General features: G+C 49.7%; 1 protein-coding gene across 1 annotated transcript in view; it reads left to right on the top strand.

Annotated features, from left to right (window-relative positions):
- Positions 1-1,159: 1,159 nt before the first annotated feature.
- The window catches only part of pkn1a (protein kinase N1a), a 229,326-nt gene continuing 205,920 nt past the window's right edge, over positions 1,160-24,565 (top strand). The window contains exon 1 of the mRNA XM_070869845.1: positions 1,160-1,287. Coding sequence (XP_070725946.1) covers positions 1,267-1,287 — 21 coding nt within the window. The 5' untranslated portion in view covers positions 1,160-1,266. The remainder of the gene's footprint in view (positions 1,288-24,565) is intronic.

Below are 24,565 nucleotides of genomic sequence, written 5' to 3' on the forward strand. Positions count from 1 at the left end.
GGGGCTGGGGGGCTGGGTCCCTCTCCCTGGGCTGGGTCCCTCTCCCAGGGCTGGGGGGCTGGGTCCCTCTCCCGGGGCTGGGGCTGGGGGGCTGGGTCCCTCTCCCGGGGCTGGGGCTGGGGGGCTGGGTCCCTCTCCCGGGGCTGGGGCTGGGTCCCTCTCCCAGGGCTGGGGCTGGGGCTGGGTCCCTCTCCCGGGGCTGGGTCCCTCTCCCGGGGCTGGGGGGCTGGGTCCCTCTCCCGGGGCTGGGGGGCTGGGTCCCTCTCCCGGGGCTGGGGGGCTGGGTCCCTCTCCCGGGGCTGGGGGGGCTGGGTCCCTCTCCCGGGGCTGGGTCCCTCTCCCGGGGCTGGGTCCCTCTCCCAGGGCTGGGGGGCTGGGTCCCTCTCCCGGGGCTGGGTCCCTCTCCCGGGGCTGGGTCCCTCTCCCTGGGCTGGGGGGCTGGGTCCCTCTCCCGGGGCTGGGTCCCTCTCCCTGGGCTGGGGGGCTGGGTCCCTCTCCCGGGGCTGGGTCCCTCTCCCAGGGCTGGGGGGCTGGGTCCCTCTCCCGGGGCTGGGTCCCTCTCCCTGGGCTGGGGCTGGGTCCCTCTCCCGGGGCTGGGGGGCTGGGTCCCTCTCCCGGAGCTGGGTCCCTCTCCCTGGGCTGGGGCTGGGTCCCTCTCCCTGGGCTGGGGGGCTGGGTCCCTCTCCCGGGGCTGGGTCCCTCTCCCAGGGCTGGGGGGCTGGGTCCCTCTCCCGGGGCTGGGTCCCTCTCCCTGGGCTGGGGCTGGGTCCCTCTCCCGGGGCTGGGTCCCTCTCCCGGAGCTGGGGGGCTGGGTCCCTCTCCCGGGGCTGGGTCCCTCTCCCGGAGCTGGGGGGCTGGGTCCCTCTCCCGGAGCTGGGGGGCTGGGTCCCTCTCCCGGGGCTGGGTCCCTCTCCCGGGGCTGCGCAGCCTGTGCTATCTCGGGCTCCCACCGCCAGCGGGCGGTCGCGTTGCATCTCGAGCTCGCCCTTGACCCGCGCGGATGTGCTCACGTGACACAACCAGGGCCCGGGAGGCGGGGCTAGAGACGGATCGATCGTCATGGAAATGAGGGCGGGGCGGGTGCTGGCAGAGCATGCGCAGTCCCGCCGGCGTTGTGTGGCGCATGCGCAGAGCCATTGGCGGAGTCTGAAGGCACATGCGCAGTGACGCGGGCGGAGCGGGAGCTGAGGGACGGGCAGGGTTGTCGGCCACTGCTCCCGGTGTATCAGTGGCCTGCTCGGGGGCCGCCGGGGGCTCCAGCCCGGGATGGCTGGCGAGTCGCTGCAGGTAGGCGAGACGGTGTGGTGTGCGGGGCTGGGCCGGGCCGGACTGGGCTGCGAGCGGCCGGCCGGTTGCTGGGCAGGACTCGGGGCCGGACAGCGGGCGGAAGCTGCGCCCACCATGATAGCAATTCCACCCGCCAATCACCGGGCGGCCGCGGGGTCTACAGCCAATCAGATCAGAAGGGGGCGGGGCTGAGAGATGGGGTGTACAGGTTGTACAGTGAGGGGGTGTACAGTGTGTACAGTGAGGGGGTGTACAGGTGAGGGGATGTATAGGGTGTACAGGTGAGGGGGTGTACAGTGTATACAGTGAGGGTGTACAGTGAGGGGGTGTACAGGTGAGGGGATGTATAGGGTGTACAGGTGAGGGGGTGTACAGGTGAGGGGGTGTACAGTGTATACAGTGAGGGTGTACAGTGAGAGGGTGTATAGTGAGGGGGGGGATGTTTACTGGGGAAGGGGGTTGGGGGAGAGTTGTGCTGGTTGGGGTTACCGCTATCCCCCCCCTACTATGAAGGGTACAATGGGGTCAGTGAGCAAGTGTTTCCATGGCGAAGGGTCAGTAACCAGCATGTTGTTATGATGGAGAATGTGGCTGCTGCTCCACATGTTTTTAGCATAAAACAATGAGGCTGACCCAGCTTCCTGTACTGAGGCAGTGTTGTTGCTGGCTGATCCGCTGGTTTGGGCTTTGTGACTCCAGCTTCAGTCTTGCTGAAAGGAACTACCTGGGAATGATTGAGGATATTCAGGCCAGAAACTGTAACTCCAAGTCTTGTCTTCTTTTGTATGGTAGTAGCAATTCAAATGTCAATATCCCAGTCGGATATCCAGGCCAAAGCTTCCGGTGTGCCTGCGAATTCCCTCTGAGGGCTGTGCTCCAGGGTCTGATTTGGAGCTCCACAGTCACATGATGGAGATGCTTTAATCTTCCACCTCTGGAGAAGGTGGCAGAAGTCTGGTGTGACTGAATGGGGTTACCTGTCCTCACTGATGCACCATTGTGGATGTAGAGAGTATGTGGAGGTGGATGTGTTGAGTGTGTGGAGGTGGATGTGTTAAGTATGTGGGTATATTACACCTTGTATGCTATTTGTGGGATCTTGCTGTGTGAGTAGGCTGCTATATTTGCCTACATCACATTGGCTGTGGAGATCTTTGGTGCATCTTGAAGGTGTGAGAGGTACTACATAAATGCATGTTCTCAATCACAAACTACTGTTACATTTTCCAAGGGGGGATTTTCCCCATTTGATGGGAATGGTTAGAGCTGTGAAACCGAGGTACAATGCTGGTAACTCAGGTGATGAGAGCAATTTGGGCTGTCACAGTGTAAACTAAACAGTATAATTGTAATGGGTGTGCAGGATCTGAGGGATCTGGATGTTTGCGTACAGAAATCTTTGAAGGTGGCAGGGTAAGTTGCGAAGGCTGCAAGCACAAGGGATCTCTGGCTTTATAAATCGAGGCGCAGAGTACAAAACTCAACCTTTTATAAACACTGGTTAGGCCTCAGCTGTAGCATTGTGTCCAGTTCCGTGCACCACACTTTCGGAAGGATGTCATGGTGTTGGAGCAGGTGTAGAGGAAATTGTTCCAGGGATGAGGTACTTCAGTTATGTGTAGAGACTGGAGGAGCTCGTTGAGAAGGACATGAGTATGACGAAAATCATGGTGATAGATTGGAGAAAAGCTGATTTTGAGGGACTGAGAATAGAACTTGGGGAAAATAAAATGGGTAACAATATTGGCAAACCATCATAATCATCATATCAAGGAAGACTGGCTTCCACTCTAAAAATGAGTTCTTAGGTGAACAGTCCAATACGGGAACCACAGTCCCTGTCACAGGTGGGACATACAGTCGTTGAGGGAAAGGGTGGGTGGGACTGGTTTGCCGCAAACTACGATACAGAACAGCAATGGGAAACATTTAACAAAGCCAGAGAATGCGGAGTCAGGGGACAAGTAGCAGAATGGATAGCTAGCTGGCTTCAAGACAGAAAGCAGAGAGTAGGGATAAAGGGTAACTACACACAGTGGCAGAAGGTGGGTAGTGGTGTTCCACAAGGATCAGTGTTGGGACCACAGTTGTTCACAATTGATAATGATTTAGACTTTGGAATCAAAAACGCAATTTCTAATGTTGCGGATGACACCAAATTGGCTGGGACAGTCAATACTGAGGAGGATGCAACAAATTAAAGGAGGACATGAATAAACTTGCAGAATGGGCATATAATTGGCAAATTAAGTTCAACACAGATAAATGTGAGGTATTACATTTTGGTAGGAAGAATAGGGAGGTCACTTATTACTTGGAGATTGCGAGTCTGGGTGGGGTAGAGGAACAAAGGGATCTCGGAGTTCAAATACACAAATCACTAAAAGTAGCAACACAGATTAGCAAAGCCATAAAAAAAAAAGCACTAGGGTTTATTTCGAGAGGGATAGAATTGAAAAGTAGAGAAGTTATGCAAAACCTGTATCGACCCTTTGTTAAACCAAAGAGTACTGCGTACAGTTCTGCTCTCCATATTAAAAAGGATATAGAGGCACTGGAGAGGGTGCAGAGAAGATTTACAAGGATGATACCAGAAATGTGAGGGTATCCGTATCAGGAAAAGATAAACAGGCTGGGTCTCTTTTCTCTTGAAAAAAGAAGGTTGAGGGGTGATCATAGAGGTTTTTAAAATAAAGGTTTTGATAGAGTGGATACAGAGAAAATGTTTCCACTTGTGGGGGTGAGTATAACATAACTAGAGGCCATCAATATAAGATAGTCAGCAGGAAATCCAATAGGGAATTTTGAAGAAACTTCTTTACCCAGAGATTGGTGGGAATGTGGAATGCTTATCCAGGGAGTGTTTGAAGCCAATAGTATCGATGCATTTAAGGGGAGGCTGGACAAGCGTACGAGGGGGAAGGGAATTGATGGTTACGCTGATAGTTAGATGAGGAAAGCCTGGAGGAGGCGCGAGTGGAGCATAAACGCCGGCATGGACTGGTTGGGCTGAATGGCCTGTTTTAAAAGAGATTTAATAAAGGTGGTCAAAATCATGAAGGTTTTTGATAGAGTCGATGAAGAGAAATTGTTTCCTATGGCAGACGGGCCAGTAACCAGCATATTATGATCTGGAACGCACTGTCTGAAAGGGCGCTGGAAGCGGATTCAATAGTAACTTTCATGAGCCAATTGGACAAATACTAGAAGGGGAGAACATTGAAGGGCGATGGAGAAAGGGTGGGGCGTGGGACTAATTAGGAGCTCTTTCAAAGAGCTGGCACAGGCACGATGGGCCGAATGGCCTCCTGTGCTGTAAGATTCTTTGATTCAAAAGAGGCATTTGGCCAAATACTAAACTAAGCATGGTTTTTCCTTTGGTGTATTGAATGGCCGTGCTGTTTACTGCTATAAGCACACTGGTTGTTTTCACCACCTGCCGTGCAATTTATGCTGCAAACGCCCCCCGCCCCCGCTCCGATTCTGCCCCCGCCCCTGCCCCGATTCTGCCCCCCGCACCTGCCCCGATTCTGCCCCCCGCCCCTGCCCCGATTCTGCCCCCCGCCCCCGCCCCGGTTCCGCCCCGGCCCCGCCTCTGTTCCACCCCGCCCCCGTTCCGCCCTGCCCCCGCCCCCGTTCCGCCCCCACCCTGGGTTATTGGCTGGCCTTGCTTTCATCTGGTGGCCTGCGGTTATTGCGATTGGTCGAGCTGATGATGATGATGACCGCTCCCCTCTCTGTGTGGTGTTGCTGTGGTGCTGAAGTGCGTTGATTTGTGTTGCACACCATTTTAGTAGATAAACAATAAGCAGCAGCAAGGAAGTAAAGCACACACAACAATCAAAAAAAAGTTCCACTTTTCCTTTTAGCATTTTACCAACAAATGCACAAACAGGGTAAAGTTGACATGCGCGTGTCGTGTGAATGAGTATTATGATCACAAGCCCAACCACAGCGTCTATTACTCATTTATTAATTACTTAGAAAATTGCAGTTCGCCCTCTGGATTCCCATTCCTCACGTGTGGTTGGACGCCACTGGTCTACACATATGATTGGGGAAGGTTTGTGGAATGGTTTTTGCCAGAGGCAACTCTGCTGGCACATATATAATGAATCATTGCTGCTGAAGCATTGTTGGAGTTAATCTCTGCACCATTTCGCAGTGTGGCTGAGTAGTTTCAGTTCTGCTAATTTTAGCCCGAGTTTCAGACAGTGGCAGGTGAACGAAACCTGGGACCATTTCTCTCCATTTCCTCTCCGATTTGACAAGCCTGTGTTTGTGTCAGTGACTTCTGTGTCCATTGTATAAAACAATCTTGCAAAACAAACTTATCTTACAAAGTACCGAGGAAGCTCTCACTAACACTGAAATGTTACTGAAACGTTGACTAGGCCATGTGCAGAACCCTTGACAGTGACTGAGAAATGGGAGAGGAAGTTGCTCAAGAGGAAAGTGGCACACTTGTTCATTTGCACAATAAGTGAGCAGCTTATTGTTGAGGTGGAACAAGTCCAGGGATTTACTTGTTTTTAATTCTAAGTACTCTCATTTTGTGCATTTTATCCACCGCAATTGGAGCCTCTGTATATGCAAATGTTGCATCATTTGCATGTAATTAGCTCGGGTTTTATATTCCTTCATTTCCGACTGCAGCCTTGCCTTTGGATTCAGTTTCTGACCTGTTCAGTTCTGATTTGCTGCAGCTGTATCAATAAAGTGATGGGGGAATGGTGCATTATATGCAAAGCCGCCTTTATCCTGAGAATGTGAAACTCGCTCCCACAGGGAGTGGTTGAAGCAAATAGTATCGATGCATTTAAGGGGAGGCTAGACCAGAAAACGTTGAGGAACTCGAGAGATTACAAAGTTTGGAGAACTGTAAAACCCCTCTGCGATTCCCCCATGCACTGGTGGGAAACAATCAAGACAAACATCAAGAGGTTCTTCATCCTCAAAGGTGTTCAGGAGGCGAGAGGGAGACAGAGAGAATTGTCCCAACTCCAGGAGAGCATGCAAAACCTGCTCCTGCTGCAGTCGATGGGGGTCGATGTCGCGGAGGAACTCGAAGAGGTGAAGGGCCAGCAAGCCTCGCTCTTTACCTCAGAGTCCACCAAGATCATCTTCCGCTCCAGAGTCCGCTCCGTCGAGCAGGATGAGACGTGGTCGCGTTTCTTCTTCCAAAAGGTACACGGGGAGCTCTGTGATCACCAGCCTAAAGGAAGAAGATGGTTCTGTGACGTCTTCGCAGCCCGACATGCTGAGGATCAGCAAATCCTTCTATGCCAGGCTGTACGACGTCAAGCCCACAGACCGCGCGGCCTCCCAGTCGTTCCTGTCGTCTATCTCAGACAACAGCGAGCGGGAGAGTCTGGACAAAGGCTGACAAAGGCCGTCCGGTCCCTCACGATGAGTAAAACTCCCGGAAGCGACGGCTTACCGGTCGAGTTGTATTCGCTCTGTGGGACTGGATGGGCCCAGACCTGCTGGAAGTGTACGGGGGTATGCTTCTGGCTGGCAGTATGTCAGAATCAATGAGGAAAGGCATCATCACCCTCATCTACAAGCAGAAGGGGGAGAGGGTGGAAATCAAAAACTGGCGGCCCATTTCTTTGCTCAATGTGGACTACAAGATCCTGTCAAAGGTCATCGCCAACAGGGTCACGCCTGCTCTTGAGCTGGTGATTCACCCGGACCAGACCTGCGCTGTCCCCGGCAGAAAGATCTCTGATAGCCTGGCGCTACTCAGGGATACGATCGCCTACGTGCAGGACAGGAGGGTGGACACCTGTTTAATCAGCTTAGACCAGGAGAAGGCCTTTGACAGGATATCGCACACGTACCTGATGGACGTGCTCTCCAAAATGGGGTTTGGGGAGGGTATCCGCAATTGGATCCAACTGCTCTACACAGACATCAGTAGCGCAGTTCTGATCAACGGGTGGGAAACTGAAAGCTTTCCGATCAGATCTGGAGTCAGGCAAGGCTGTCGGAAGAAGGAGATGATGAATCTTGGGCGGTTCCCCGAGCAGACTGTCAAACTCGTTTGGCAGAACGTCTCATCGCCAGAGCTTTCACACAAGCACCAAGACGTAGCTTGGTTGGCGGTGAGAAGGGCCCTACCCGTCAGATCCTTCGTGCACAGCCGGGGTTTCAGAGACACGGCACTCTGCCCCTGAGTTGGCTGTGGTGCGGACGAGACAGTCATCCATCTCCTTCAGGATTGCCCCTTTGCAAGGCAGGTCTGGAAAGAGATGCAGTGGTTGCTGTCGAGGTTCATCCCGAGCAGCTCCGTAACACAGGACTCTGTGCTCTACGGGCTGTTCCCAGGGACACACACCGAGACTGACATCACCTGCTGCTGAAGGGCCATCAACTCGGTGAAAGACGCAATTTGGTCTTCCCGAAACTTGCTGGTCTTCCAGAGCAAGGATATGTCCACGGCCGAGTGTTGCAGACTGGCGCAATCCAAAGTCCAGGACTACGGGCTGAGGAACGCACTAAAGGTTGGTGCAGTCACCGTAAAGGCACGGTGGGGAAGAGCCACAGTTTAAGGCCCTTCCACCACGGTAAACCCAGGGGATGGAATCAGACCCCCCTCGGGCTGTACTTGTTAATCTGCTTGTATACATAGAGCACCATGTACTGAAAAACACCTGTGTTGTACCATGTATAATGAAAGTCTCTGCACTGTTCAGTAACTTGTAAAGAAATGTAAATGTATTCTCATCCGTTCGGTGTACTGCTTTCATCTGCATAGTGCTACATGTAACATGATTGGTGATCGGTATTGAAATGTATCCTGGAATGTAATGTAAACCTGTTCCCATCTGCTCCATGTAATACCCTTATTTGCACAGTACTACATGTAACGTGATTTACGGATTGCACTAAACTGTACCTTGAAATGAAATGCACGCTAGTGCATTGTATGGAACTGCTGTCAGCATCCAAACGAATTGTATGGAATTGCTGACCGCAAGGTACTGAATTATTTTCCAAAGTATTGTGAAAATTTTATGTGAATAAATTATATTTTTGAATAAAAAAATATGATGGAGAAGGGAATAGAGGGTTATGCTGATAGATTTAGATGAGAAAAGAAGGGAGGTGGCTCGAGTGGAGCATGGACTGGTTGGGCCGAATGGTCTGTTTCTGTGCCGTGTATCAGATGCCCAAGGACCCTTCCCTTTCCTTCCCCAGCACTCCGACACACCCATACTGCTCTATGCATGTCACAGCCCTCCATCCTTTCTCACTGCTTCCACACACATGGAGCGCATGCCTAACAATACAGAAAGCACACCAACCCTCCCTCGTATTACTTGTCTATGAATGACAAATAACTTTCGAGCCACAGAGTGCCAGGCAATGACTATCTCCAACAAAACAGTCTAACCACCTCCCCATGGCATTCAGTGGCATTACCGTCGTTGAATCCTCCACTATTACCAACCTGGGGTCACCATTGACTAGACATTTACTGGACCAGCCATATAAATGCCTTGGCTACTGGAGCAGGTCAAAGGCTGGGTATTGTGTGGCAAATGTCTCACCTCCTGACTCCCTAAGCCTCTCCTCCATCTACAAGTCTCTGGGTCAAACTTCCTACCTACCTGCACTGTTGGAAGTACCTTCACCCCACGGACTGCAGTGCTTCAAGCAGGTGGCTCACCACCACCTTCTCAAGGGCAATAAATGCTGGCCTTGCCAGTGATGCCCACATCTCTTTCCTCCATTTCTCTTAATTTCCTCTTTTCTCTTCCCTTTCTTTCTCCCCCTCTTCCCTTTCCCCTGCTCCCCCCCCCCTCTCTCTCTTTACCCTCCATCTGCTTTTGTTTTACTAATTCACCAGTTGTTGGCTGTCCCACAAGTGGTGTTTGAGCAAGAAGAAGCTGCTGTGCAGAATGACAGCTGTAACTTTGAGCGTGGGGGGGGGGGGGGGGGACTGAAACATTGAACGTTTGGAAGAGGAAATGTTGTGCAGCATGATGTATTGCGGTCACTGATATAGATCCTGTCAGCAGGTTTTAAACAGTCTGTAGCCTGTTGGATCGGGATCACTATGAACAAGAAACTAAATTTGTTTTCATAAAACCGTTGAAGAATCTGTTTTGAACCATTGTTTTAGAGTATGAAGAGGTTTGTTTTAAATGGTTTAGTGTGTCAGCAGTAAGGCTGGCCCTACTTCTCTTGTGGTTTCCCAGCTTCATAACCTGGTTCAGCTAACGGGAAGTGCAGCTCAGTTCTGCTGTCCCTTGTCACATATTTACCAGACAGTGCAAGTACACTTACACTGAGTCTGTGTAAAAAGTGATCTTTGCATCATTGGGAGATCTTTAGTCTGACAGCCTTGGAATCTCTGATATGTGTACGACCATCAGAGAAGACAGGGATAATGCTTTACTCTGCTCCCGCAGATTATGAACACACAATTGCTTCTCACAGGCACCAAGTATCTGCCTGTGTCTACACTGGGAATGAACAGCAGCAAAAGCAGCTTGAGCCATTGAGATAAGCAATATGTGCACTATCGGGAGCCAGACCTTCAGCTGCCTTGGCCCGAAACTCCGCAATTCCCTCCCTCAACCTCTCTCCACCTCTCTTTCCTCCTTTAAGATGCTCCTTAGAACATACCTGAGGAAAGGTTAAGCAGGTTGGGCCTCCACTCGTTGGAATTCAGAAGAATGAGGTGATCCTATCGAAAAATATAAGATTATGAGGGGGCTTGACAAGATGGATGCAGAGAGGACGTTTCCACTGATGGGAGAGACTAGAGCTAGGGGGCAGAATCTTAGAATAAGGGGCTGTCCATTTAAAACTGAGATGAGGAGGAATTTCTTCTCAGAGTTGTAAATCTATGGAATTTACTGCCTCAGAGAGCTGTGGAAGCTGGGACATTGAATAAATTTAAGTCCGAGATAGTCACTAAGGAAGTCACAAATAACCTCCCGAAAATACAAGGGGACCAAGAGTTTAGTGAGAAGGAGGAACTGAGGGAAATTCTTATTAGTCAGGACATGGTGTTAGGGAAATTGATGGGATTGAAGGCCGATAAATCCCCGGGGCCTGATAGTCTGCATCCCAGAGTACTTAAGGAAGTTGCCCTAGAAATAGTAGATGCATTGGTTATCATTTTCCAACATTCCATGGACTCTGGATCAGTTTCTATGGATTGGAGGGTAGCTAAGGTAACCCCACTTTTTAAAAAATGAGGGAGAGAGAAAACAGGGAATTATAGCCTGACATCGGTAATGGGGAAAATGCTGGAATCAATTATTAAAGATGTAATAGCAGCGCATTTGGATAGCAGTGACGGGATAGGTCCAAGTCAGTGTGGATTTATGAAAGGGAAATCATGATTAACAAATCTTCTGGAATTTTTTGAGGATGTAACTAGTAGAGTGGATAAGGGAGAACCAGTGGATGTGGTATATTTAGACTTTTAAAGGCTTTTGACAAGGTCCCACACAAGAGGTTAGTATGCAAAATTAAGGCACATGGGATTGGGGATAATGTATTGATGTGGATAGAGAACTGATTGGCAGACAGGAAGCAAAGAGTGGGAATAAACGAGTCCTTTTTAGAATGGCAGGCAGTGACTAGTGGGGTGCCTCAGGGTTCAGTGCTGGGACCCCAGCTATTTACAATATACATTAATGATTTAGATGAAGGAATTGAATGCAATATCTCCAAGTTTGCAGATGACACTAAGCTGGGTGGCGGTGTGAGCTGTGAGGAGGATGCTAAGAGGCTGCAGGGTGACTTGCACAGGTTAGGTGAGTGGGCAAATGCATGGCAGATGCAGTATAATGTGGATGTGTGAGGTTATTCACTTTGGGGGCAAAAATAGGAAGGCAGATTATTATCTATATGGTGACAGATTAGTAAAAGGGGAGGTGCAACGAGATCTAGGTGTCATGGTACATCAGTCATTGAAAGTTGGCATGCAGGTACAGCAGGCGGTGAAGAAGAAAGCAAGTGGCATGTTGGCCTTCATAGCGAGAGGATTTGAGAACAGGAGCAGGGAGGTCTTGCTGGAGTTGTACAGAGCCTTGGTGAGACCACACCTTGAGTATTGTGTACAGTTTTGATCTCCTAATCTGAGGAAGGACATTCTTGCCATTGAGGGAGTGCAGCGAAGGTTCACCAGACTGATACCTGGGATGGCAGTACTGACGTATGAAGAAAGATTGGATCAACTAGGCATATATTCACTGGAATTTAGAAGAATGTGAGGGGATCTCATAGAAGCATATTAAATTCTGACGGGATTGGACAGATTAGATGCAGGAAGAATGTTCCCGATGTTGGGGAAGTCCAGAACCAGAGGTCACAGTCTAAGGATAAGGGGTAAGCCATATAGGACCGAGATGAGGAGAAACTTCTTCACTCAGAGAGTTGTGAACCTGTGGAATTCTCTACCACAGAAAGTTGTTGAGGCCAGTTCGTTAGATATATTCAAAAGGGAGTTGGATGTGGCCCTTACGGCTAAAGGTATCAGGGGGTATGGAGAGAAAGCAGGAATAGGGTACTGAAGTTGCGTGATCAGCCATGATCATATTGAATGATGGTGCGGGGTCGAAGGGCCGAATGACCTACTCCTGCACCTACTTTCTATGTTCTATGTTAACCGATAAGGGGTAATAGGGAGCGGGCAGGGAAGTGGAGCTGAGTCCATGATCGGGTCAGCCATGATCGTATTAACTGGCGGAGCAGGCTCGAGGGGCCGTAAGGCCTACTCCTATTTCTTTGACCAAGCTTTTGGTCACCTGCCCTAATGTCTCCCAATGTGGTCAGTGGCAATTTTTGTTTGCTCACGTTCCTGTGAAGCAGCTTGGGATGTTTTGCTAAGTTAAAGGCGCTGTCTAAATACAAGTTGTTATGTACACTATTGTACTCAGTGCTTTGAATGTTTAAAACTGGAACAGGCTGGTCCCCTGTAAGTAAACAGATCTCAGTTCTCATCAACCTGGTTTGGATTTCTTGCACCTCAGCAGACTGCTCTGTAGCTCTGTGTTTGCTGACTGGAGCCCCATAATTGTCATGTTCATGTCTTCTGCCAGCCTGGGTTTGGAGGACCCTGCCCTTTGCTCAATTGCAGCGCCAGCTTCTCGCTGCCTGGTGTCCGTACGTGTGTACACTGTATACCTCCTGAGCCAGTGCAGGAAATGTACAGTAATCTTCCGAATTGATTCCCTCCCTCTATGTAACACTCAACTCTGCTCTGTTGTTGAGCCTCTCCTGGAGTAGCTGTCTGATCATCATTGGTTGAAATTAACTCATTTATAACATTTGTTCAAGTAACTGCGGGATGGGAATCTTCTGATTTATTTTGAATTGTTTTGACCTATGCACCCAAAAAAGTTTGTCACGTTAAATATTACTGAATGTGGACCCTGTTGCTGCAAAATGGTGAATGCCCCAAGTACTGGGGTAATGGATCTGCAACCATCAGCAGCTGGGGAACTGCAGCGTGAGCTGTGGGTGGCTGGACCTTGATGCTTCTTTCACCTTGTTTGGAAATTGCTGTGAAGCCCATTAGTCTATCACCTGCACATTTGACATTACTGCTCTGTTGTACTGAGGCTGAGCCGCTTTGTGTGTCTGCTTTCGGCTAGGTTTCTTTTACAAATGTAAATCTATACAGTCCTCCAGCATTTCTAAACAGCCCAGGTAACGTTCAACCCTCATTAAGTTAGGCCAAATTGATCTGTTCAGGAGTGTCTCATCTACATGCTGCCCCTTGGCGACATCATCCGAAAACACAGCGTCACTTTCCACATGTTCGCTGATGACACCCAGCTCTACCTCACCAGCACGTCTCTCGACCCCTCTACACTCTCTAAATTGTCAGACTGCTCGTCCGACATCCAGTTCTGGATGAGCAGAAATTTTTTCCAATTAAATATTGGGAAGACTGAAGCCATTGTTTTCGGGTTCCGTTCCCTCCCCCCGACTCCTGTCTGACGTTGAACCAGACTGTTCTCAACCTTGGTGTCATATTTGACCCTGAAATGAGCTTTCGACCACTTATCCGCAGCAGAACTAAGACCGCCTATTTCCACCTCCATAACATCGGCAGTCTCCCTCCTTGCCTCAGCTCATCTGCTGCTGAAACCCTCATCCATGCCTTTACCTGTAGACTTGTCTATTTCAATGTACTCCTGGCTGGCCTCCCACATTCTACCCTACGTAAACTAAAGGTGATCCAAAACGCTGCTGCCCGTGTCCTAACTCGAACCAAGTCCCGCTCACCCATCACCCCTGTGCTCACTGATCTACATTGGCTCCTGGTTAAGCAACGCCTCGATTTCAAAATTCTCATCCTTGTTTACAAATCCCTTCATGGCCTCACCCCTCCCTATCTCTGTAATTTCCTCCAGCCCCACAACCCCACGAGATGTCTGCACTCCTCTAATTCTGCCCTCCTGAGCATTCCTGATTATAATTGCTAAACCATGGGCGGATGTGTCTTCTGTTGCCTAGGCCGCAAGCTCTGGAACTCCCTCCCTAAATCTCTCCGTCTCTGTACCTCTCTCATTCCTCCTTCTAGACGCTACTTAAAACCAACCTCTTTGGCCAAGCTTTTGGTCATCTGCTGTAATTTCTTCTTGTGTGGCTCGGTGTCAAATCCTTGTCTTATAACACTCTTGTGAAGCGCCTTGGGATGTTTTACTACGTTAAAGGTGCTTTATAAATACAAGTTGTTGTTGTAAAATGTCTTAATGAAACCTGGGCAGCTGAAATGACTCATTGAGTGAATGCAACTTGTGACCTGGTCCAGAACTCTACAGACAGTTCCTACTGTGTGCTCCGTTATCTGATCTCATTCAGGGCAATACTGGGCCACTTGATCTCAATGCTCTGCACTGACCAGGAGAACAATTAGCCAGAATTCCTGCTCCTTTTTGTGCAGAGATTTTCACTGTAAATTGTTTGGCTTGTGATTCTCTCTGTATTGTGTAGTCTGCCGACGTACAATGTCCAGCTCGCACGTGAGGAGATCGAACGGTTGCCCAGCCCTTGGGGCTGTCGTCCAGTAGGAAAGACAGCATTCAAGGCAGGACAGATGAAAAGGAAGGAAATCCCATTCAGCATAGAAACATAGAAAATAGGTGCAGGAGTAGGCCATTCGGCCCTTCGAGCCTGCACCACCATTCAATAAGATCATGGCTGATCATTCACCTCAGTATCCCTTTCCCGCTTTCTCTCCATACCCCTTGATCCCTTTAGCCGTAAGGGCCATATCTAACTCCCTCTTGAATATATCCAATGAACTGGCATCAACAACTCTCTGCGGTAGGGAATTCCACAGGTTAACAACTCTGAGTGAAGAAGCTTCTCCTCATCTCAGTCCTAAATGGCCTACCCCTTATCCTAAGACTGTGTCCCCTGGTTCTGGACTTCCCCATCATCGGGAACATTCTTCCTGCATCTAACCTGTCTAGTCCCGTCAGAATTTTATATGTTTCTATGAGATCCCCTCTCATCCTTCTAAACTCCAGTGAATACAGGCCCAGTCGATCCAGTTTCTCCTCATATGTCAGCCCTGACATCCTGGGAAATCAGTCTGGTGAACCTTCGCTGCACTCCCTCAATAGCAAGAACGTCCTTCCTCAGATTAGGAGACCAAAACTGAATACAATATTCCAGGTGAGGCCTCACCAAGGCCCTGTCCAACTGCAGTAAGACCTCCCTGCTCCTATACTCAAATCCCCTAGCTATGAAGGCCAACATACCATCTGCCGCCTTCACTGCCTGCTGTACCTGCATGCCAACTTTCAATGACTGATGTACCATGACACCCAGGTCTCGTTGCACCTCCCCTTTTCCTAATCTGCCGCCATTCAGATAATATTCTGCCTTTGTGTTTTTGCCCCCAAAGTGGATAACCTCACATTTATCCACATTATACTGCATCTGCCATGCGTTTGCCCACTCACCTAACCTGTCCAAGTCACACTGCAGCCTCTTAATGTCCTCCTCACAGATCACACTGCCACCCAGCTTGGTGTCATCTGCAAACTTGGAGATATTACACTCAATTTCTTCATCTAAATCATTAATGTATATTGTAAAGAGCTGGGGTCCCAGCTCTGAGCTCTGCGGCACCCCACTAGTCACTGCCTGCCATTCTGAAAAGGACCCGTTTATCCCGACTCTCTGCTTCCTGTCTGCCAACCAGTTCTCTATCCACGTCAGTACATTACCCCTCATACCATGTGCTTTAATTTTGCACACCAATCTCAGTTCTACATCCCTGCCTGAGTGTGACTGAACACTGCCTCACAGATCCCAGCACATTTCTAGGAATTAATCACTTTGGACTGAGCTTTCAACAATCCTTACAAAGTGTTTTATAAGTTAAACTTTCTCGGAGTTGTGGTTTTTGATCTGCTTTGGATGTTCAGGGCTGTTTAACAAAGCCTATACTAACACATGGCTGTTTTGGAGCTCGCTGTTGTCTTGCTCCCGTTATCGTGAGCTTTATCAATTCTTTGGCCCATTCGTCACGAGACCAGTCGAGTAACTTCGGCATCCTCATGGACTCCAAGCAGGGCACATTATTAAATGCAGTGCCTTGTGCTCTGGGTTGCTGCACTTCTTTCCAAAGGTCAGAGTGAAAGCCGTGGTTAATGAATGCCACGATTGTACACCAAAGGGCTCAGCTGTTAATGTCGCACAATAGCAACGGATTTGTTACACTCAAAGGGTGAATGAGGCTCCAGCAACTGATGAACCAGACAGGATAATGCAAGGCCCTGTTCCTGGGAGCTGCAGTTCATTCAATTATGTTTTTCAACCATGACCACTCTAGCATGTTTGAGCTACCAGACGGTAAAAAGCACTGCCTTAACTCGGGGAAATTTCAGATATTTTGCAGCTCGAAAGAACTGTGTTCTGCACCGTGCCATGCACCTGGTAATAAACAGTGATGGTTTGCAGGGCCAGAAATCTCTGCAATTCCTTTTTTGAAAAGGAAAGATGAAGACTTTTTTCTTAGTTCAGGACAGTAGATGTCAGACATTACAGGCTATAATAGAATCGTTAGAATCACATGGCACAGAAGGGGGCTATTCAGCCCATCGTGTCTGTGCCAGCTCTTTGAAAGAGTAATCCAGTTAGAAACATAGAAACCTACAGCCCAGAAGGAGGCCATTTCGGCCCATCGTGTCCGCGCCGGCCGACAAAGAGCCGCACGGCCCTCGGTCAGCAGCCCTGAAGGTTACATATAAACCTATGAACAACGAACAATAGCGGAAAGTTAAAGAGCATCCAGCCCAACCAGTCCGCCCCACACACCTGCGATACCCCATGTATCGCAACATTCTACACTCCACCCCAACTGGAGCCATCTGATCTCCTGGGAGAGGCAAAAACCAGATTAAAATCCCAGGCCAATTGAGGAAAAAAAATCTGGGAAAATTCCTCTCCGACCCATCCAAGCGATCAACACTAGTCCAGGGGATTATCCCGGCCGTATTCGATTCCCTGCAGTACTTACCATCGTTAGTCCCACTCTCGGCTTTTCCCCCATAGCCCTACAATTTTCTCCTTCAAGTATCTAATTCCCTTATGAAAGTTACTATTGAATCTGCTTCCACCGCCTTTCCAGGCAGCGCAAAATAATTTGCTGGTTACCGACCCTCCTGCCAGTGAAACAGTTTCTCCCGATCTACTCTATCAAAACCGCTCATGATTTTGAACACCTCTATTAAATCTCCCCTTCACCTTCCCTACTCTGAGGAGAACAACCCCAGCTTCTCCAGTCTCTCCACAAAACTGAGGTCCCTCATCCCCGGGACCATTCTGGTAAATCTCCTCTGCACTCTCTCCAAGTCTTGACATCCCACAATACTCCAGCTGGGGTCTAACTAGTGTTTTAGAAAGGTTTACCATAACTCCCTTGCTTTTGTACTCAATGCCTCCATTTATACTGCCCAGGATCTCGTATGCTTTTTTAAACAGCCATCTCAACTTACCCTGACACCTTCAAAGATTCTGTACCCCAACAACATCCAGATCCCTCAATTCCTGCAAACCATTAAAATTGTACCGTTAAGTTTATACTGCGACAGCTTTATTACCCAAATTGCTCTCCTCACCAGAGAGTTACCAGTACGTTGCCCCAGTATCAAAACTTCCCATCAAATGCTGGAAAAATCCCCCCCTTGCAAAATGTAATACAGCAGTTTGTGATTAAGAACTTGTATTTATGATGCACCAACGAGCCTCCCAGCCAATGTGAAGTGCCAAAGTTCTGACTGCGCTTATAAACCTCATTTGAGGCACTGATTGCTGTTGGTGAAATTGTCATTCACAGGGCTAGGATTTCCCTAACCTGTTTTTCTGGCGCCCTCACCCGTGGTGAGCCGTTTTTGTCCGCCTCCAAGCGCGCCGAAAAAAGACGTCGGTATTCTGGCTGCTCCCCAACCTCTCCTCGATCGTGGCGCAGTGTGGCCCAATGAATTGGGGGCGGAGCCAGGTCCCGGCGCTGAAAACAGTGCCGGGACCTCTGCACATGTGCAGTAGCTCCTGGCAGGCCGAATCTGTGAGTACGTGCTGCAGGCTGTGTGGGAGGGGCCCGAAGCACGCCGTCCCGAGCCCTGGCCGAATGGGCTCCCTCATCGGCGGCCCCCTGCGTTCCCTAAGGTAGGACTTCTATTTTTTTATTTGTTATTTACTGATTGATTTTGATGCTTTTGGTGCAGGGTTCCTTCTATTTTTTTATTTGTTAATTAATTGCTTATTACTTCTTGTGCTTTGTTTGGTGCTTGGTGGCGCTTTAACTGGAGTTACTTGCGCCAATTCCTTAACTCTAGGTAAGGGTTTTCTGTGCGGACAGAAGTGGCAACATACGCTGCCCTAAGTTAGTTTGGAACAACTATTTGCTGGCCAAACACCTAAAATGGGTAAGTGGCTGGGAACGCCCCCTTTTGGAAAAAAAAAACTAAACTTAAAAAAAAACCTAACTAACTCACTTACATTGGCGCAAATTAAATGGCCAGAATTGCAACTAAAAAGATAGTCCAGAAAAATCAAGTTGCTCCAAAAAAAAGGAGCAACTCCTGGGGAAACTTGGGCCCTCAGATGGGGATAGATAACTATCACTAACCAGGAATGCTTGGTTGTACGTTGGTTGGTCTTGAGGTTATACAGAGCTTGCCTTGGGTTTAGCTTTCCTTCGTATTTGAGAAAGACAAGGCCCCCAAGCACGTTGTGCGTTGACCCATTCAGCGTTTTTGATGCCAGCACAACACCGACAAGTGTGCAGCATGAAAGTGGTTGATAATTTTGAGTTGGAACTTCAGTATCAATTGTGTCTCCATGAGTAGCGCTCTTGCCTGCACGGGCCAGCGATATGTGTGTGCACTGGGTCCGTGCAGCAGAGCTGGTCTCCAGTCGTCCTGGTCAATCCTTGCCACTGGACCAAGACCTGGCTCTGTCAAGCCCGTGTGGTGGCTGGTGTGCAACGGTCACCACACGTTAAAAAAAAATCCACGCACAGGCATCTTCCACCCTACAACATGTAGTTCAGGATCTGGAATATTAGGTCCTTCATTGAAACATGTGTGAACTCATCCCTTTTGGCGTGGAAGCAAGTCATCCTCACTTCGAGGGACTGCCTATGATGGTGATGATCTTGCCTGTTCATCAAGCGATTTTGGGTTCAAGTCCCACACCAGAGTCTTGGGCTGATGCTGCAGTGCAGGACTCGGGGAGTGCAGTACTCTGGGAGTGCAGTGCAGCATTGTTGGCGCCCCATTTTCGGATGAGACGATAAACCGAGGCCCCAGGCACTATTTAGAGAAGAGCAGGGAGTTGTCCCAGTATTCTGGCCAACGTTTATCATTCAACCAAACATCAGCAAAACAAATGATCTGCCCATCTATCTCATTCCTGTTTGCTTCTTTGCTTGCGGGTTTTTCGACAGAAAATGGTGTTTCCTCTGATACCTCTTTAAAATCATGGAGATTTGCAGTGTGAAATGAAAGCAGAAACTGTTGGAAATACATCATCATCATAGGCTGTCCCTCGGAATCGAGGAAGACTTGCTTCCACTCCCAAAGTGAGTTCTCTGGTGGCTGAATAGTCCGATACGAGAGCCACAGACCCTGTTACAGGTGGGACAGACATTCGTCGGGGGAAGGGGTGGGTGGGGCTGGTTTGCCGCACACTCCTTCCGCTGCCTGCGCTTGACCTCTTCACGCTCTCGGCGTTGAGATTCGAGGAGCTCAACACCCTCCCGGATGTACTTTCTCCACCTCGGGCGGTCTTTGGCCAGGGTCTCCCAGGTGTCAGTGGTGATGTCGCACTTTACCAGGGAGGCTTTGAGGGTGTCCTTATAATGTTTCTGCTGCCCACCTTTGACTTGTTTGCCGTAAAGGAGCTCCATGTAAAGCATTTGCTTGGGGAGTCTTGTATCTGGCATGCGAACTATGTGGCCTGCCCAGCGAAGCTGATCGAGTGTGGTCAGTGCTTCAATGCTGGGGATGTTAGCCTGGTCGAGGACACTTATGTTGGTGCACCTGTCCTCCCAGGGGATTTGCAGGATCTTGCGGAGTTGGTGATATATCTCCAGCGACTTGTTGGAAATACACAAGTTTGTCAGCACCCGTAACGCTAGGTTACTGTCTCTGGGGACAGACACTTTTCATGGAATCTGTCATGGTTGCGGGAACTCCTCCAGAAATGTTAAACCGACGTTTCTCTTTTCAGTTGCTGATTTAGCATTTTATGTTTTTATCTCTGATTTCCAGGAAGGGGAGGAACTTGCATTTATATAGCGCCTTTCACAACTTCACTTCACAGTCTCCGAGCCCTTCACAGCTAATGGAGTACTCTTGAAGTGCAGTCACTGTTGTCCTGTGGAGAAATGCGGCTGCCAATTTACACACAGTAGGTTCCACAAACCACAAGGGGCTAAAGGACCAGATAATCTGTTTGTGAAGCTGGTTGAGGATGCCGGGAAAAAACTCCTGCCCTTCGAATAGGAGCAAGGGATCTTTTATTCCCACCTGAGGGGGCAGACAGAACTTCTGTTTAATGTCTCGTCTGAAAGACGGCAGCTCCAACAGTGTCGCACTCGCACTACACGAAGTCTCAGTCTGCACGTGACTGAGGTACAGCGTTACACGTCTGAAGTGGGTGGAGGAGAAGAAGTTTGAGATGATGAAATGAGCCTGTTACACAGGTGTTGCTGAAGCACATTGCCGTGAGATTTTCTCCTACAGCATGTTGGTACCAGGATGTTAAATGCACCTAGTGACCAAGAAAGAAAGAGCTATTATTTAGATAGCGCCTTTCACATCCTTGGGACCTCCCTGAGTGCTTTACATCCAATAAAGTACTTTTGAAATGTAGGCACTGTTATAATGTGGAAAACGCAGCAGCCAACTTGCACGTGGCAAGCTCCCACAAACAGCAATGAGATAATGACTGGATAATCTTTTTTTTTAGTGATGTTGGTTGAGGGATAAATATTGGGCAGGACACTGGAGATAACTCCCCCGCTCTTTCTCAAAATAGTGGCATGGGATCCTTTACATCCACCTGAAAGAACAGACGGGACCTCGGTTTAACATCTCATCTGAAAGGCGGCACCTCTGACAGTGCGGCGCTCCCTCAGTACTACCCCTCCGACAGTGCAGCGCTCTCTCAGTACTACCCTTCCGACAGTGCAGCACTCCCTCGGTATTGCCACTCCTATAGTACAGCATTCCCTCGGTACTACCCCTCTGTCAGTGCACCACTCCCTCGGTACTGCCCCTCCGGCAGTGCGGCGCTCCCTCAGTACTGCCCCTCCGACAGTGCGGCGCTCCCTCAGTACTGCCCCTCCGACAGTGCGGTGCTCCCTCAGTACTGCCCCTCCGGCAGTGCGGCGCTCCCTCGGTACTGCCCCTCCGGCAGTGCGGCGCTCCCTCAGTACTGCTCCTCCGACAGTGCGGCGCTCCCTCAGTACTGCCCCTCCGACAGTGCGGCGCTCCCTCAGTACTGCCCCTCCGACAGTGCGGCGCTCCCTCAGTACTGCCCCTCCGACAGTGCGGCGCTCCCTCAGTACTGCCCCTCCGACAGTGCGGCGCTCCCTCAGTACTGCCCCTCCGACAGTGCGGCCCTCCCTCAGTACTGCCCCTCCGACAGTGCGGCCCTCCCTCAGTACAGCACTAGAGTGTCATCCTTGAGTTTAGTGCACACGGCTCTGGAATGGGGCTTGAACCCACAAGCTTCTGATTCAGGTGAGAGAGCTGGCCATTGAGCCCTGGCTGACACTGCTGTGTTGTATTAGATAATAGTTAGAATTAGATAATAGTTAGAGTTAGATATAGTCCTTACTACTAGGGGGATCAAGGGGTATGGCGAGAAAGCAGGAATGGGGTACTGAGGGAATGATCAGCCATGAACTCATTGAATGGTGGTGCAGGCTCGAAGGACCGAATGGCCTACTCCTGCACCTATTTTCTATGTTTCTATGGGCCCAAGTTTCCACAGGATAAAAAACGGGCGCCCCTCCGAGCTGGGAGGCCGTTTTTCACGCCTAAAACGGCGCCAGAAGAAAAACGCGCTATTCTGGAGCGCTTTAGAAACATAGAAACATAGAAAATAGGTGCAGGAGTAGGCCATTTGGCCCTTCTAGCCTGCACCGCCATTCAATGAGTTCATGGCTGAACATGCAACTTCAGTACCCCATTCCTGCTTTCTCACCATACCCCTCGATTCCCCTAGTAGTAAGGACTTTATCTATAGAAACATAGAAACAGCTCCTTGTCTGTTTGGCGCGGCGCCCAGGGGGGCAGAGCCTACACTCGCGCCGATTTTGTAAGTGGGAGGGGGCGGGTACTATTTAAATTAGTTTTTTTCCTGCCGGCAACGCTGCGCGTGTGCGTTGGAGCGTTCGCGCACGCGCAGTGTGAAGGAAACATTGGCACTCGGCCATTTTTGTCGTTCTTTGTAGCTGTTTAATTTTTGAACATTTTTTAATCAAAGCACATTGCCATCAGCACATCAGCACTGAGGCTACTCTTCTCACTGTCTCCTTCCCCTCCCCACCCTCCACGGCAACAAACGGCGGTTTCCTTCCCCTCCCTCCCCTCCCCTCCGCGGCAACAAACCGCTGTCTCCTTCCTCTCCCTCCCCTCCCCTCCCCTCCGCGGCAACAAACCGCTGTCTCCTTCCCCTCCCTCCCCTCCCCTCCCCTCCGCGGCAACAAACCGCTGTCTCCTTCCCCTCCCTCCCCTCCCCTCCCCTCCACGGCAACAAACCGCTGTCCCCTTCCCCTCCCTCCTCTCCGCGGCAACAAACGACGGTTTCCTCCCGCGGGAACAAACGATGGCTGAAGCACTTTCACACAGGTAGGAAGATGGTTTATTTAATCTTTTCTTTGCTTATAAATGTTTATTCAGGTTGGATTTATTTGTATAATATTTGTAGAAGTATAAATAAGGATTTATTGTAGAATTTAATGACTTCCCTTCACCCCCCCACCTCGTTCTGGACGCCTAATTTGTAACCTGCGCCTGATTTTTTAATATGTGTAGAACAGGTTTTTTCAGTTCTACAAAAATCTTCACTTGCTCCATTCTAAGTTAGTTTGGAGTACGTTTTCACTGTGGAAACTTTCAAATCAGGCGTCAGTGGCCGGACACGCCCCCTTTTGAAGAAAAAATTCTGTTCCAAAGTAGAACTGTTCTACCTGACTAGAACTGCAGAAAACTTAAATGTGGAGAATTGCGATTTCTAAGATAGTCCATTCTCCACCAGTTGCTCCTAAAAAAAATCAGGCGCAAATCATGTGGAAACTTGGGGCCCTATGTTTCTAATAGGTATTCAGTTTGGAAACCAAACCTTTTTAAGTGCTGCAATGAGCAAAACATTCTTGGGCGCAATCCAACTTTTCTGTGTCTGCTTCAAAGAACTGCTGCTTGAGGTGACCAGCGCAGCCTTCGGCCGCCTGAGGAAGAGTGTTTGAAGATCAGGCCCTCAAATCTGGCACCAAGCTTATGGTCCACAGGGCTGTAATGATACCCACCCTCCTGTATGGCTCAGAGATGAGGACCATGAGGACAGTACACACCAAGTCGCTGGAGAAATACCACCAGCGCTGCCTCCGCAAGATCCTGCAAATCCCCTGGGAGGACAGACGCACCAACGTCTGTGTTCTCGATCAGGCCAACATCCCCAGCATCGAATCACTGACCAAACTCGACCAGCTCCGTTGGGAGGGCCACATTGTTTGCATGCCTGACACAAGACTCCCAAAGCAAGCGCTCCACTTGGAACTCCTACACGGCAAGCGAGACCCAGGTGGGCAGAGGAAACATTTCAAAGAGCAAAGAAAATGATGAATGCGAATTTTTTTTGAAGTCCTATAACATTATATAAATTACTGAGCAGGTATCCTGCCTCGTGTAACATTCTACTTCGCAATAAAGTGGCCCGATGCTTTTTTTAAAAAAAAAGGACACCCTCAAAGCCTCCTTGATAGAATGTAACATCCCCACCAACACCTGAGAGTCCCTGGCCAAAGACTGCCCTAAGTGGAGAAAGTGCAACCGGGAGGGCGCTGAGCACCTCGAGTCTCGTCGCCGAGAGCATGCAGAAATCAAGCGCAGGCAGCGGAAGGAGCATGCGGAAAACCTGTCCCACCCACCCTTTCCTTCAACCACTGTCTGTCCCACCTGTGACAGAGACTGTAATTCCCGTATTGGACTGTTCAGTCACCTAAGAACTCACTTTTAGAGTGGAAGCAAGTCTTCCTCGATTTCGAGCGACTGCCTATGATGATGCTGATGGAACAACGTGCCGCTGATGTGTCCGGATATCTTCGAGCTCTCAATCTGGTTCTGGGCTTTGGCAGTTGCTGGAGGAATGTGTGAAGAAGCTGGTTACAGTCCAGTGGTGCTGCGTTGAGTGATTACAGACAAGATGATGCAGTGAGACAGCTGAACCCTGGATCCAGAGAGGCTGTCCACACATCCCAGAAATGAAGCGTGCACATTCTTCATGGTTAGTTTAATGAAGGGCATGAGAGTGCTGTGTTCTTGGCACAGAAGCTGGGATTGTTCTCCTTAGACCAGAGCAGGTTACTGGGAGAATTAATCGAGGTGTTGAAAGTTATGAAGGTACATGGGGAGAAACTCTTTGCACTGGCCGGAGGGTCGGACACCAGTGATCACAGATTTAAAGTCATTGATAAAAAAACACAAGGGAGATGAGATTTTTTTTTTTGCATAGCAAGTTACGATCTGGAATGCATTGTCTGAAAGGGCGCTGGAAG

Source organism: Pristiophorus japonicus (genome assembly GCF_044704955.1).
Source record: "Pristiophorus japonicus isolate sPriJap1 chromosome 24 unlocalized genomic scaffold, sPriJap1.hap1 SUPER_24_unloc_1, whole genome shotgun sequence".
Taxonomy (NCBI): Eukaryota; Metazoa; Chordata; class Chondrichthyes; family Pristiophoridae; genus Pristiophorus; species Pristiophorus japonicus.